The sequence below is a fragment of the Pleurodeles waltl genome, chromosome 6 (genome assembly GCF_031143425.1).
Source record: "Pleurodeles waltl isolate 20211129_DDA chromosome 6, aPleWal1.hap1.20221129, whole genome shotgun sequence".
In the NCBI taxonomy this organism is placed as follows: Eukaryota; Metazoa; Chordata; class Amphibia; order Caudata; family Salamandridae; genus Pleurodeles; species Pleurodeles waltl.
In genome coordinates this window covers 231,397,425-231,412,753 of record NC_090445.1, presented here as the reverse complement: position 1 = coordinate 231,412,753, position 15,329 = coordinate 231,397,425, and the positions used below count along the sequence as shown (strand labels likewise).

At 44.2% G+C, this 15,329-nt stretch overlaps 1 protein-coding gene across 1 annotated transcript in view; it reads left to right on the top strand.

Annotated features, from left to right (window-relative positions):
- PSMD11 (proteasome 26S subunit, non-ATPase 11) overlaps positions 1-15,329 on the top strand; it is a 430,446-nt gene that overhangs the window by 398,044 nt on the left and 17,073 nt on the right. Inside the window, exon 13 of the mRNA XM_069237974.1 lies at positions 3,298-3,440. Coding sequence (XP_069094075.1) covers positions 3,298-3,440 — 143 coding nt within the window. The remainder of the gene's footprint in view (positions 1-3,297; positions 3,441-15,329) is intronic.

The window sequence follows — 15,329 nt, the reverse complement described above, 5'->3', positions numbered from 1 at the left end:
TGCAGAGTTGCCCCAAAAAAACTTTGCACTGCTGCTTTTTTGCTGTCCTTATTATCTTCAGAGCTTCTTTGAAGGCAGGAAGCATTTTTGCCAGTGCTGGCCTGAGTGTGACTGATGCTTGCCTTACTTGCTCCTCCCTGTGGCAGTAGGAAATTGATTGATGGCCCGTGCAATGGGGTTTAACAGGACTCCTGGCTGTTGCATAGGTTGAACATACTCTGCTGTGCTTACGCTTCTTCTTGGCCATTGTTAGAAATCGGGTCTTTAGTTGGCAGTCGGTTTGCACCCTGTCCAAGTAGGGACCCTCACTCTAGTCAGGATAAGGGATATACCCGCTCGGATAACACCTGCTCACCTCCTTGGTAGCTTGGCACGAGCAGTCAGGCTTATCTCAGAAGCAATGTGTAAAGCATTTGCTCATAACCCACAGTAATAAATGAAGACACTACAAATGGACACCACACCAGTTTTAGAAAAATAGGCAATATTTATCTATATAAAACAAGACCAAATACGATAAAAATCCACCATACAGTAATAAATATGAGTTCTGAAAGATTTACTCAAAAATACAGTTCCTTGAAGTCGATGGCTCCACCTTGGGCTATCATGGCATCGCGATCAACAAAAAAACAGTTCAGGCCAGCCACGGCGCAAACAGTACCTTTGGAATTGTAGGGCATTGTGATCCTCGCGGTGAGCTCCGGAGAGCAGCGTCATGGTGTCTGTTCCAGAGTCCGTGCGAGAGTCATGGGGCCCTTGAAGTCACACGCCTTGCAGATTGAACTCCGGGCTGATGAAGACAGGAGTGCTGGCGTCAGGGGGGGAGGGGGGGGTGCAAAGCGGGTCACAGTGCAGGCAGCAGCTCGGTTACTGCATTCAGCAGCGTCGGTGAGACGAGGGCTGTGGTGTGAAGCGGGCGGTGCAGCGTGCGGTGTCACCAGGTCACGGTGCAGGCAGTGGCATCATCATTGCTGAAGCGCTGTCGTCTGTAGGCCCAAGCCAGCAGTGCGGGACGGGACGGTGCTTCGTGACCCTCACGAGCAGTGTCCACAGGCCACGGTGCAGGCTGCGGTGTGTGCAGGCGATGCCGGAGTGTGGGCCCACAGGTCTCGGTGCGAGCAGCGGCTCAGTGAAGTTGTCAGAGGACGGAGGGACAGTACTCTTCAGCTCTTCTCCTTGGCAGAGATTCCTCCTGATTCCAGAAAGATTCTAAAAGTCTGGGGATTTGGGCCTTTTTCTTATACACTGTTCTGCCTTTGAAGTTGGCAAACTTCAAAGCAAAGTCTCAAGTGTTTGCAAGATCCCTTGTCTATGCCAGACCCTAGACGCACTCCAGGGGGTTGGAGACTGCATTGTGTGAGGGCAGGCACAGTTGGTTCAGGTATAACCTGTAGTCGACTCCTCCTTACACTCTAGCTCAGATGGCCCATCAGGATATGCAGGCTACACCCCAGATCCCTTTGGGTCACAGTCTACAGCAGGGGTCTTCAAACTGGGAGGCGGGCCCCTCAAGTCATCCCAGAGGTGTGCCATGCTCTGGCCTAAAGAAACATTACACAGATAAGTGTTTTGTTTTAAACAGAAACATGTTATTGCATTTTTTTAAGGTAACAGTACTTAACTGCATTGTTTAAATAAGTCTAGACATATTTAACCATTGCCATCTTTATAAAATATTTGTGTGAAATTCTGAGGGGGGGGCCCTATGATTTTTTTTCAACTGGGTGGGCATATCATAAAAAGTTTGGAGGCCACTGGTCTAGAGGGAATTCACAACAGCCCAACTGTCAAACTAACCCAGACAGGCAGTCCACAAACAGGCAGAGTCAGAGAATGGTTTAAGCAAGAAAATGCCTACTTTCTAAAAGAGCGTGTTTTCAAACTCACAATCTAAAAAACAACTTCACTAAAAGATATATTTTCTAATTGTGAGTTCAGAGACCCCCAAGCTTCATATTTCTATCTGCCCTCAAAGGGAATCTGAGCTTAAAAGTTATTTAAAGGTGGCCCCCATGTTAACCTATGAGGGAGATAGGCTTTGCAACAGTGAAACCCGAATTTGGCAGTATTTACATGTTTGTACATGTACAACATACCAGTTCATGTCCTACCTTTTAAATACACTGCACCCTGCCCATGGGGCTACCTAGAGCCTACCTTGGGGATACCTTACATGTACCAAAAGGGAAAGTTTGGTCCTGGCAAGTGGGTACATTTGCCAGGTCGCATTGGCAGTTCAAAACTGCAGACACAGACATTGCGGTAGCCGGTCTGAGCCACGTTTACAGGGCTACTTATGTGGGTGGCACAATTAGTGCTACAGGCCCACTAGTAACATTAGATTTACAGGCCCTTGGCACCTCTGGTGCACTTTACCAGGGACTTGCCAATAAATCAAATATGCCAGTTATGGATAAACCAATCATCAGTACAATTTACCTAGGGAGCACTTTGCACTGTAGCACTGATTAGCAGTGGTAAAGTGTGCAGAGACAATAAGCCAGCAAAAGCAGACCTGAAAAAATAGGAGGAAGAAGGCAAAAAGGTTGGGGACAACCCTGCAAAAAGGGCCATTTCCAACAGCCATGTGCCGGATGATTGTTTTCTTTGAAGGGTGGTGGTGGGGGGGGGGGGGGGGGGGGGGTGTCTCATGTTTGACCACTGTATTCACCTTTTGTGCAGTAATAAGTGACAATTATTGTAAGTCATCTTTTGCCTAGTGCGGAGGCCAAATAATGCCCTTGTTACTCCATTCCATCCCCGACTACCCAAACATTAAATAATATTTGCTTGGTTTAATGGCTATATGTCCTGGCTCACAAGGGCTGCAGGCATACTGTGCTTGTGATTCTTATATGTCCTGCCTCCTCCTCGATCACATCTCTTAATCCTTTTGCCCCATTTATGGATGTGCCAGTACGGTGAAGTTGTATAAATCTGGACCAGGTAGATACTCGCTGTGCAGTGGCTTAACCGCTATCTACTTTGATGCAGTTCCTGGCCATACCCCCAGATGGCACAGGATTGTCTCAAAAACATGTTTGGGTGCATAGGCTAGTAATGTAGTTCTGAGCAAGTTTGACTGCTGTGTTGCCTCAGTGGGATTAGCTTGAATTGTTTTTTTATTGTGCCTAGTAGTTATAGAAGATAAAATGACTGATGTTATCAAGAATCAAGTCTTTTCTGTCACGGTTTGCTTATAGACAGGACACAATCTGCATTATTTGAAATATGACCAGATTGTTTTAAATGTGTGTCCCACTGATCTGACAGGACGTTTCTTTTTTTTTCCAGGTATCCTTGACCAAGGAGAGGGAGTCCTGATCATTTTTGACGAACCGCCAGTAGATAAAACATATGAGGCAGCTCTTGAAACTATACACAATATGAGCAAAGTTGTTGATTCCTTGTACAACAAAGCCAAGAAGCTGACATAGGTGAGTAAGACTGGGGCACCAAAAGATTTTTAGGCATTCAAGTTATCTACCCAACTGGGTTTAAAATTGGGGTCAGGCTCCTGGTGTATAATAGTTGCTGTAGTGCTTATGATTTTGCCACCTTTCCTTTCACCTCAGGTGTAGCAAATCAATTGCTTTTAATGCTTTATAATGGTGTTCTTCAACCAGGAAAGGAGATTTGTGAAAGTATAACTTGAGAAGTTGAGGCTCCAGTTTTCGTTTTTCAAGTAGTGAAAATCAGTTTAATCTTAAGGCACATTTTTGAACATGTCCTGAACTAAGCAGAATTAAGTGGTAATCTTGTGATTGCTGCCAATGGCGGACTAAGAAGTTGAGGGCTAGTGCTTTAGGATAATTATCATGAGTAGTGTGAGGTATCCGTGGTTGTTCAGTGTGGCATACAAAAGCTGGGGACATGTACTTCTAGCCCTGGTCATGTTAATCCGAGCCTTCTGTTAGAATTTTAATAGTTTAGTTTGTTATCTTACAGGGGATCCTCATCAGTAGTAATAAGCACTGAATACTCCTGCCCACGTGTGGGAATCGTGGAGCATATACCAAATACATATATATAAATATAAATGACTATATAAAATGTGTGTGTATGTGTGTATATATATATATATATATATGTTCGATGGCATGTGTAGCTGCAGATACACATGCTGTGCACATCCCGCCATCTGGTGTTGGGCTCGGAGTGTTACAAGTTGTTTTTCTTCGAAGAAGTCTTTTCGAGTCACGAGACCGAGGGACTCCTCCCATTTCGACTCCATTGCGCATGGGCGTCGACTCCATCTTAGATTGTTTTTTTTTCCGCCATCGGGTTCGGACGTGTTCCTTTTCGCTCCTTGTTTCGGGTCGGAAAGTTAGTTAGAATCTCGGAAAAAACGTCGGTATTGTTTGCGTTCGGTATCGGGTTAGTTACAACAGATCGACACCGAATTTAGAAGAGTTCCGGTGGCCCTTCAGGGTTTTTTCGATCCCCCGTCGGGGCCTGGTTGGCCCGGCCACGTGTGAATTCAAGGCTGATGGAACGGACCCCATTCCGCTTCTGTCCAAAATGCCATAACAAGTATCCGTATACGGATGAGCATCTGGTCTGTAACTTGTGCTTGTCCCCAGAGCACAAGGAAGATACTTGTGAGGCCTGTCGAGCGTTTCGGTCCAGAAAGACGTTAAGAGACCGAAGAGCCAGAAGACTGCAGATGGCGTCGACGCCGACAGAACAAGAGCGTTTCGAGGAAGAAGAGGAAGCTTTCTCTATCCACGAATCGGACTCGGAAGAGCTCGAGGCCGAAGAAACGCCGAAAACCGTGAGTAAGACGTCGAAACATAAAACTCACGAAGTCAACAAAAGCCCAGGGGACGCCACCGCCAACAGGCCATGGCTTAACCCCAAAAAGCGGTGACCGAGCCAAGGCACCGAAAAAGGGCACGCTGGTGTCAGAGTCATCCGACTCTGGTCGAGATACCGCCACACAGCAATCTCGGACCCGAGACATCGGCTCTGAAAAATTTCGGCACAGTGACAGCGGCACCGAACAAATTCGCCACCGAGACACCACCACGCCGAAAATTAAAAAGGTTTCGTTGGAGCCTAAAAAGACCTCCGAAAACGTTTTGGTTCCGAAACATCCAGCCTCGGAACCGAGAACAGGTTCCTATACAGAGGAACAAGGATTAGCCTCACAAATGAAAAAACATAGATTTGGAGAGGAACTTCAAGCTGTAGAGCCAGACTATACTCAAAGGAGGCTCCACATTCATCAAGACACAGGAAAGATAACCACTCTTCCTCCAATTAAAACAAAAAGAAAACTTGCCTTTCACGAAAAGGACAAGGAGCCACAGGCAAAGGTGGCAAAGAAAACAACTCCACCACCTTCTCCACCACCATCAGTGCACACATCACCAGTAGCAACTCCTCCACTGATGCACTCCCCGACTCATACTGCCATGAGTCAAGATGATCCCGATACATGGGACCTTTACGATGCTCCAGTATCGGACAACAGCCCAGACTCGTACCCTACCAGGCCGTCCCCTCCTGAGGACAGTACATCTTACACACAGATGATCGCAAGGGCAGCTGCTTTCCATAACGTCACCTTGCATTCAGAACCAATTGAGGATGACTTCTTGTTTAACACGCTAACCTCCACTCGTAGCCAGTACCAAAGACTACCTATGCTCCCAGGAATGCTAAAACATTCAAAACAAATCTTTCAGGATCCTGTTAAAGGCCGAGCCATAACTCCAAGGGTGGAGAAAAAGCACAAGCCACCGCCAACAGATCCTGTTTATATTACAACGCAGTTAACTCCAGACTCAGTAGTTGTCGGGGCAGCTCGTAAGAGAGCAAACTCTCATACCTCGGGAGACGCACCACCTCCAGACAAAGAGAGTCGCAAATTTGATGCTGCGGGCAAAAGGGTTGCAGCACAAGCAGCAAACCAATGGCGCATTGCCAATTCACAAGCGCTTTTGCCAAGATATGACAGAGCTCACTGGGATGAGATGCAACATTTGATAGAGCACTTACCCAAGGAGTTCCAAAAAAGAGCACAACAAGTGGTGGAAGAAGGACAAAGTATCTCTAATAATCAGATACGGTCTTCAATGGATGCAGCAGATACGGCTGCAAGGACAGTAAATACTGCAATAACAATAAGAAGGCACGCATGGCTCCGCACGTCAGGTTTCAAGCCGGAAATTCAACAAGCCGTGCTAAATATGCCATTTAATGAACAGCAGTTGTTTGGGCCGGAAGTCGACACTGCTATTGAGAAACTCAAGAAAGACACTGATACGGCAAAAGCCATGGGCGCACTCTACTCCCCGCAGAGCAGAGGCACCTTTTGCAAAACACCTTTTAGGGGAGGGTTTCGAGGAACACCTACAGAAACGACAACATCACAAACAAGGCCCACTTACCAAAGCCAATATCAGCGGGGAAGTTTTCGGGGGCAATATAGAGGGGGACAATTCCAAAGAAGTAGAGGAAAATTCCAAAACCCCAAAAGTCCTCAAAATATGCAGTGACTCACAAGTCACACATCCCCATCACATAACACCTGTGGGGGGAAGATTAAGCCAATTTTACAAACATTGGGAGGAGATAACAACAGATACTTGGGTACTAGCAATTATCCAGCATGGTTATTGCATAGAATTTCGCGAATTCCCTCCAACAGTCCCACCGAAAACACACAGTATGTCGAAACAACATATAAATCTTCTAGGATTAGAAGTTCAAGCATTGCTCCAAAAAGAAGCAATAGAATTAGTACCAAAACAAAAACTAAACACAGGAGTTTACTCACTGTACTTTCTGATACCCAAAAAAGACAAAACTCTAAGACCTATACTAGATCTCAGAATATTAAATACATACATCAAATCAGACCATTTTCACATGGTTACATTACAAGAAGTAATCCCACTGCTCAAACAACAAGACTACATGACAACACTGGATCTAAAGGATGCATATTTCCATATACCAATACATCCTTCACACAGGAAGTACCTAAGGTTTGTATTCCAAGGGATACATTACCAATTCAAAGTGTCGCCATTCAAAATAACAACTGCGCCAAGAGTTTTTACAAAATGTCTAGCAGTAGTAGCTGCACATATCAGAAGGCAGCAAATACATGTGTTCCCGTACCTAGACGATTGGTTAATCAAAACAAACACGCAAAAACAGTGTTCACAACACACAAATTACGTCATAGAAACCCTACACAAACTAGGTTTCTCAATCAATTACTCAAAGTCACACCTTCTGCCGTGTCAAACACAGCAATACCTAGGAGCAACAATCAACACAGAAAAAAGGAATTGCCACTCCAAGTCCACAAAGAGTCCAAACATTCCAAAATGTCATACAAGCCATGTATCCAAACCAAAAGATACAGGTCAAATTAGTAATGAAACTCCTAGGCATGATGTCCTCATGCATAGCCATTGTCCCAAACGCAAGGTTGCACATGCGGCCCTTAAAACAGTGCGTAGCATCACAGTGGTCACAGGCACAGGGTCAACTTCTAGATCTGGTGTTGATAGACCGCCAAACATACATCTCGCTTCAATGGTGGAACTGTATAAATTTAAACCAAGGGCGGCCTTTTCAAGACCCAGTGCCACAGTACGTAATAACGACAGATGCATCCATGACAGGGTGGGGAGCACACCTCAATCAGCACAGCATCCAATGACAATGGGACATTCAGCAAAAACAGTTTCATATAAACCACTTAGAACTGTTAGCGGTATTTCTAGCTCTGAAAGCATTTCAACCCATAATAACCCACAAATATACTCTTGTCAAAACAGACAACATGACAACAATGTATTACCTAAACAAACAGGGAGGAACACACTCGACACAGTTGTGTCTCCTAACACAAAAAATATGGCATTGGGCGATTCACAACCACATTCGCCTAATAGCACAATTTATTCCAGGGATTCAGAATCAGTTAGCAGACAATCTCTCTCGGGATCACCAACAAATCCACGAATGGGAAATTCACCCCCAAATACTAAACACTTACTTCAAAATGTGGGGAACGCCACAAATAGATCTATTTGCAACAAAAGAAAACTCAAAATGCCAAAACTTCGCATCCAGGTACCCACAACATCAGTCTCAGGGCAATGCACTATGGATGAACTGGTCAGGGATATTTGCGTACGCTTTTCCCCCTCTCCCACTTCTTCCATATCTAGTAAACAGGTTGAGTCAAAACAAACTCAAACTCCTACTAATAGCACCAACATGGGCAAGGCAACCTTGGTACACAACACTACTAGACCTTTCAGTAGTACCTCATATCAAACTGCCAAACAGACCAGATCTGTTAACACAACACAAACAACAGATCAGACATCCAAATCCAGCATCGCTGAATCTAGCAATTTGGCTCCTGAAATCCTAGAATTCGGGCACTTAAACCTCACACAGGAATGTATGGAGGTCATAAAACAGGCTAGAAAACCTACCACTAGACACTGCTATGCAAATAGGTGGAAAAGATTTGTTTATTACTGCCATAATAATCAAATTCAACCTTTACACGCATCTGCAAAAGAGATAGTAGGATACTTACTACATTTGCAGAAATCTAAACTAGCTTTCTCTTCCATTAAAATACATCTTACGGCAATTTCAGCTTAGCTGCAAATTACGCACTCAACTTCATTATTTAGGATACCAGTCATAAAAGCGTTTATGGAAGGCCTAAAGAGAATTATACCACCAAGAACACCACTGGTTCCTTCATGGAACCTCTACATTGTCTTAACACGACTCATGGGTCCACCTTTTGAGCCCATGCACTCTTGTGAAATGCAATACTTAACGTGGAAAGTTGCATTTTTAATTGCCATCACATCTCTAAGAAGAGTGAGTGAAATTCAAGCATTTACCATTCAAGAACCATTTATTCAAATACACAAAAATAAAGTTGTTCTACGGACCAATCCTAAATTTTTACCAAAAGTAATCTCACCATTCCACTTGAATCAAACGGTAGAATTACCAGTGTTCTTCCCACAGCCAGATTCTGTAGCTGAAAGAGCACTACATACATTAGACATCAAAAGAGCACTAATGTACTACATTGACAGAACAAAACTAATTCGAAAGACAAAACAACTATTTATCGCCTTTCAAAAACCTCATACAGGAAATCCAATTTCAAAACAAGGCATTGCTAGATGGATAGTTAAGTGCATTCAAACATGCTATCTTAAAGCTAAAAGAGAACTGCATGTTACACCAAAGGCACACTCAACCAGAAAGAAAGGTGCTACCATGGCCTTTCTAGGAAATATTCCAATGAACGAAATATGTAAGGCAGCAACATGGTCTACGCCTCATACATTTACCAAGCACTACTGTGTAGATGTGTTAACTGCACAACAAGCAACAGTAGGTCAAGCTGTACTAAGAACATTATTTCAAACTACTTCAACTCCTACAGGCTGAACCACCGCTTTTGGGGAGATAACTGCTTTTTAGTCTATGCACAGCATGTGTATCTGCAGCTACACATGCCATCGAACGGAAAATGTCACTTACCCAGTGTACATCTGTTCGTGGCATTAGTCGCTGCAGATTCACATGCGCCCACCCGCCTCCCTGGGAGCCTGTAGCCGTTCAGAAGTAGATCTTAAACATTTGTACATTTGTAAATATATTACTTTAAACTTCATTATGTACAGACGCATTCACTCATTTGCATGGGCACTATTACTAGCATACACAACTCCTACCTCATCCTCTGCGGGGAAAACAATCTAAGATGGAGTCGACGCCCATGCGCAATGGAGTCGAAATGGGAGGAGTCCCTCGGTCTCGTGACTCGAAAAGACTTCTTCGAAGAAAAACAACTTGTAACACTCCGAGCCCAACACCAGATGGCGGGATGTGCACAGCATGTGAATCTGCAGCGACTAATGCCACGAACAGATGTACACTGGGTAAGTGACATTTTCCATATATATATGTTCGATGGCATGTGTAGCTGCAGATACACATGCTTTGCACATCCCGCCATCTAATGTTGGGCTCGGAGTGTTACAAGTTGTTTTTCTTCGAAGAAGTCTTTTCGAGTCACCAGATCGAGGGACTCCTCCCATTTTGGCTCCATTTCGCATGGGCGTCGACTCATCTTAGATTGTTTTCTTTCCGCCATCGGGTTCGGACGTGTTCCTTTTCGCTCCGCGCTTCGGTTCGGAAAGTTAGTGAAAACTCGGAAAATTCGACGTTATTGTTTGCGTTCGGTATCGGGTTAGCTACAACCGATCGACACCGAATTCGGAAGAGCTCCGGCGGCCCTTCGGGGTTTTCGATTCCCCGGCGGGGCCTGGTCGGCCCGACCCCGTGCATCTTCAAGGCTAATGGAACGGACCCCATTCCGCTTCTGCCCCGAATGCCACAACAAGTATCCTTACACAGATCAGCATCTGGTCTGTAATTTGTGTTTGTCGCCAGAACACAAAGAGGATACCTGTGAGGCCTGTCGAGCATTTCGGTCCAGAAAGACTTTAAGGGACCGAAGAGCAAGAAGATTACAGATGGCGTCGGTGCCGACAGGACAAAAACACATGGAGGAAAAAGAGGAAGCCTTCTCCATCGAAGAATCAGACTCGGAAGAGGTCGATCCTGAACAGCATGTGAGTACGTCTGCCCCTACGCCCTCCTATAAAAAAACAGCTGAAGGCTTTGGGTACACCACTGCCAGAAGGCCATGGTTTAACCTGGAAAAAGACTGTCAGCGACCCACCTTCCGGATCGGCACCGAAAAAGACCAGTCCTCCGTCTACTTCGGAGTCGAGCAGGTCGGTTAAAACTTTTACCTCGGACTCCAGCAAACGTCCTCGCTCTTCGGAGTCGAAAATTCGACACCCTGCTTCGGAACCGAAATAACCAACTTCTTTTTCGGGACCGAAAAATATCCAAACTTTGGAGCCGAAAAAATCCTCATACATAGAGGAACTACTTTCGAGAAAACTAAATCAAATCTCAAAGCCTGTGCAAGAATCTCACAAAGCTTCCAAAGAAGAGACTGAGCCAATATTGGAGGTTATGGATGAAAGACAATTGAGAAACCATATACATAAGGAGACTGGTCGAATCCTCACTGCACCTCCTTTAAAGACTAAAAGAAAGCTGGCCTTTCAAGAGAAGTTAGATTCTGCTCAACCACCAGCAAAAGTGCAGAAACAAAAGGAGAAACCAGCACCTCTCCCTACTTCTCCTCCTCACTCTCCACAACTTTTTTTCACCTCACAATAGTCCACCACCACTGCCTTCTCCGACACACATTACACTCGTATGGAGATACAGTGGACCCATGGGATCTCTATGACCTTGATCCCATTCCGAATAATGATCCTGACTGCTACCCCTCAAAACCTTCACCACCAGAAGACACTACTGCCTACTCTCAGGTAGTCTCTAGGGCAGCGGCTTATCATGGGGTGCTTATGCATTCTGAACCTCTGGAAGAAGAATTTCTGTTCAACACTGCCTTCCACTCACTCCAGATACCAGTCTCTCCCAATGTTGCCTGGAATGGGTAAACATGCTGAACAAATATTTAGTGAACCTGTCAAAGCTAAGGTCATTACCCCTAGAATTGACAAAAAATATAAACCTGCCCTACGGATCCAGACTATATAACACACCAGGTTCCTCCAGACTCAGTGGTAGTTAGCGCAGCCAGAAAAAGAGCTAACAGCCAGTCACCAGGAGACGCTCCTCCTCCTGATCAGGAAAGCAGAAAATGTGATGCTGCTGGCAAAAGAGTAGCCACACAAGCAGCTAACCAATGGAGAATTGCCAATTCTCAGGCGCTGCTGGCTACATATCATAAAGCCCATTGGGATGAAATGCAAGATATTATACAGCACCTCCCAAAAGAGCATCAGAAAAGAACGCAACAGGTGGTAGAAGAGGGACAGGCTATAAGTAATAACCAAATAAGGTCTGCCCTCGATGCTGCTGATACAGCTGCAAGAAGCGTCAACACTGCCATTACAATTAGAAGGCATGCAGGGCTGCGCTCCTCTGGTTTTAGACCAGAAATACAACAGGCAGTACTTAACATGCCTTTTGATAAGAAACATCTATTTGGCCCTGAAGTAGACACCACTATAGAGAAACTGAGAAAAGACTCAACACTGCTAAGGCAATGGGGGCATTATATACCACACCATATAGAGGCTCCTTTCGCAGACCACAGTTTAGAGGAGGATTTAAGCCACAATCCTCTGACGCATCTACCTCCCAGACAAAGCAGGGACAAGAAACTCAATATCAAAGAGGGGGATTTAGGAGGTTCTACAGAGGACAATATTTCAGGAATAGAGGCAAAGTTCCAAGCCTCAAAACAAACCACTACACCATCTAAGCAGTGACTTCCTTCTCTCCCCTCCACTTATCTCCTGTGGGGGGAAGACTACAGCAATTCCACTCTCATTGGCAAAATATCACCACAGACAGTTGGGTGTTCTCAATTATCCACAATGGCTATTGCCTAGAATGAATCTCCACCCCTCCAAACATACCACCACGTCACCACAGATTGTCCCCAGAACACAACGTTCTGCTGCAAGAAGAGGTACAATCTCTACTATTGAAACAAGCAATAGAATTGGTTCCACATTCTCAACAGGGAACAGGAGTATATTCACTATACTTCCTCATTCCCAAAAAAGATGGCACCCTCAGGCCCATCTTGGACCTCAGGCCTCTCAATCTATACATCCTGTCAGAACATTTTCACATGGTATCTCTGCAGGATGTCATTCCACTACTGCAAAAACAAGATTACATGACTGCTTTACACCTCAAAGATGCGTTTTTACCACATACCCATCCATCCAGCTCACAGAAAATACCTCAGGTTCATCACAGCAGGAAAGCGTTACCAATTTAAAGTTCTGCCGTTGGGCATAACAACAGCTCCGAGTGTTCACAAAGTGTCTAGCAGTAGTAGCGGCTTACTTAAGAAGACAACACATTCACGTATTTCCATATCTAGACGATTGGCTGATAAAATCAAGCAATTTTACACAATGCCAAGAACACACTCAATATGTGATACAAACCCTACATACACTAGGGTTCACTCTCAATTACCCAAAATCACACCTTCAACCAGCACAAGTACAACCTTACCTAGGAGCTATTCTAAATACTCAGAAAGCCCTAGCGTATCCAAATACACAAAGGATACAAGCTTTCCAAAATCTCTTACCACAAATAGTCAAATCAACAATATACTGTAAGATTCATCATTAAAATTCTAGGGATGATGGCATCTTGCATAGCTATAGTTCCATATGCAAGACTAAACATGAGGCCCTTACAACAGTGCCTCTCACAACAATGGTCTCAGGCACATGGTCAACTTCAAGATCTAGTGTTGATAGACTGGCAAACACATATGTCCCTTCAATGGTGGAATCTCCGCAATCTAATGAAGGGGCAGTCATTTCAAGACCCTTTGCCTCAGACCATAATCACAACAGACGCATCCATGATAGTTTGGGGAGCTCATTTCAACAATCATACCATTCAAGGGGAATGGGATGCCAAACGGAAACAGTTTCACAAAAACCATCTAGAATTATTAGCTGTATTTCTTGCCCTAAAAGCGTTTCAACCTCTTCTCAAACAGGAGACTTTCTTAATAGAAACAGACAACATGACAACCATGTATTACCTCAACAAACAGGGCGAGAAACATTCATCTCAACTGTCCCTACTAGCCCAAACAATATGGAAATGGGCTATTCACAATCACATTCATCTGTTAGCACAATAAATTCCAGGGATAGACAATCAGCTGGCAGATCTCCTTAGGAGGAATCACCAACAAACTCACAAATGGGAGATTCACCCCCAAGTACTTCAAAAGTACTTTCAAAAGTGGGGGACACCAGAAATAGACCTATTCGCATCAAGCAAAAACACAAAATGCCAAAACTTCGCATCCAGGCACCCACACCCCCTATCCAAGGGCAATGCTCTATGGATCAATTGGTCAGGGATATTTGTTTACGCGTTTCCCTCCCCCCCTCCCCTTTCTGGTCAGCAAACTACGTCCAACATCACTCACCAGGATACTCATAGCCCCTACGTGGGCACGTCAGCATTGGTACACAACACTCCTAGACCTGTCTGTAGTACCTCATTCCAAACTCCCATACAGACCAGACTTTTTAACAGAAAAAGGTCAAATAAGGCACCCAAACCCCAATGGTCTCAATCTGGCGATTTCGCTCCTGAATTCTTAGAATTTGGTTACCTAAAGCTTCCATCAGAATGTATGGAAGTAATTAAACAAGCACGTAAACCTGCTACTAGGCAATGCTACGCAAACAGGTGGAAAAGATTTGTCTACTACTGTCAATCTAAAAACACTGAACCACTTACAGCATCTATACAAGATATTCTCTGCTATTTACTTCATTTGCAGAAATCAAATTTAGCTTTCTCATCCATCAAAATCCACCTTACTGCAATATCTGCCTATTTACAAACTATTCAACACACTTCTCTATTCAGAGTTCCTGTTATTAAAGCCGTCATGATAGGATTAAAACGCATTATTCCACCCAGAACACCACCTGTTCCTTCCTGGAATTTAAATATTGTACGTACCAGACTTATGGTCTCACCTTTTGAACCCATGCACGTTTGTCAAATTCAGTTTTTAACATGGAAAGTTGCCTTCCTTGTAGCTATTACTTCTTTACGAAGAGTTAGTGAAATACAGGCGTTTACTCTTGAAGAACCTTTTTTCCAAGTACACAAACATAAAGTTGGGCTTTGGACAAATCCAAACTTTCTACCAAAAGTAGTATCTCCCTTTCACATCAACCAAACAGTGGAATTACCAGTCTTCTTTCCACAGCCAGACTCTGTGGCAGAAAGAGCTCTCCATACCTTAGATCTCAAAAGAGCTCTTATGTACTACATTGGCAGAACTAAAGATTTTAGAAAAACAAAACAACTTTTCAACATCCACCTAAAGGTAATCCTATATCTAAACAAGGCTTAGCAAGATGAGTTGTTAGATGCATCGAAACATGCTACATCAAAGCAAAGAGAAACTTTTAATCACTCCTAGAGCACATTCTACAAGAAAGAAAGGTGCATCAATGGCATTGTTAGGACACATTCCAATGGCTGATATATGTAAAGCTGCCACATGGTCAACTCCACATACATTTACAAAACACTGTTGTGTTGATGTTTTCTCACAGCAACAGGCTACTGTAGGCCAGGCTGTATTAAGAACACTATTTCAAATAACTTCAACTCCTACAGGCTAGCCACCGCTA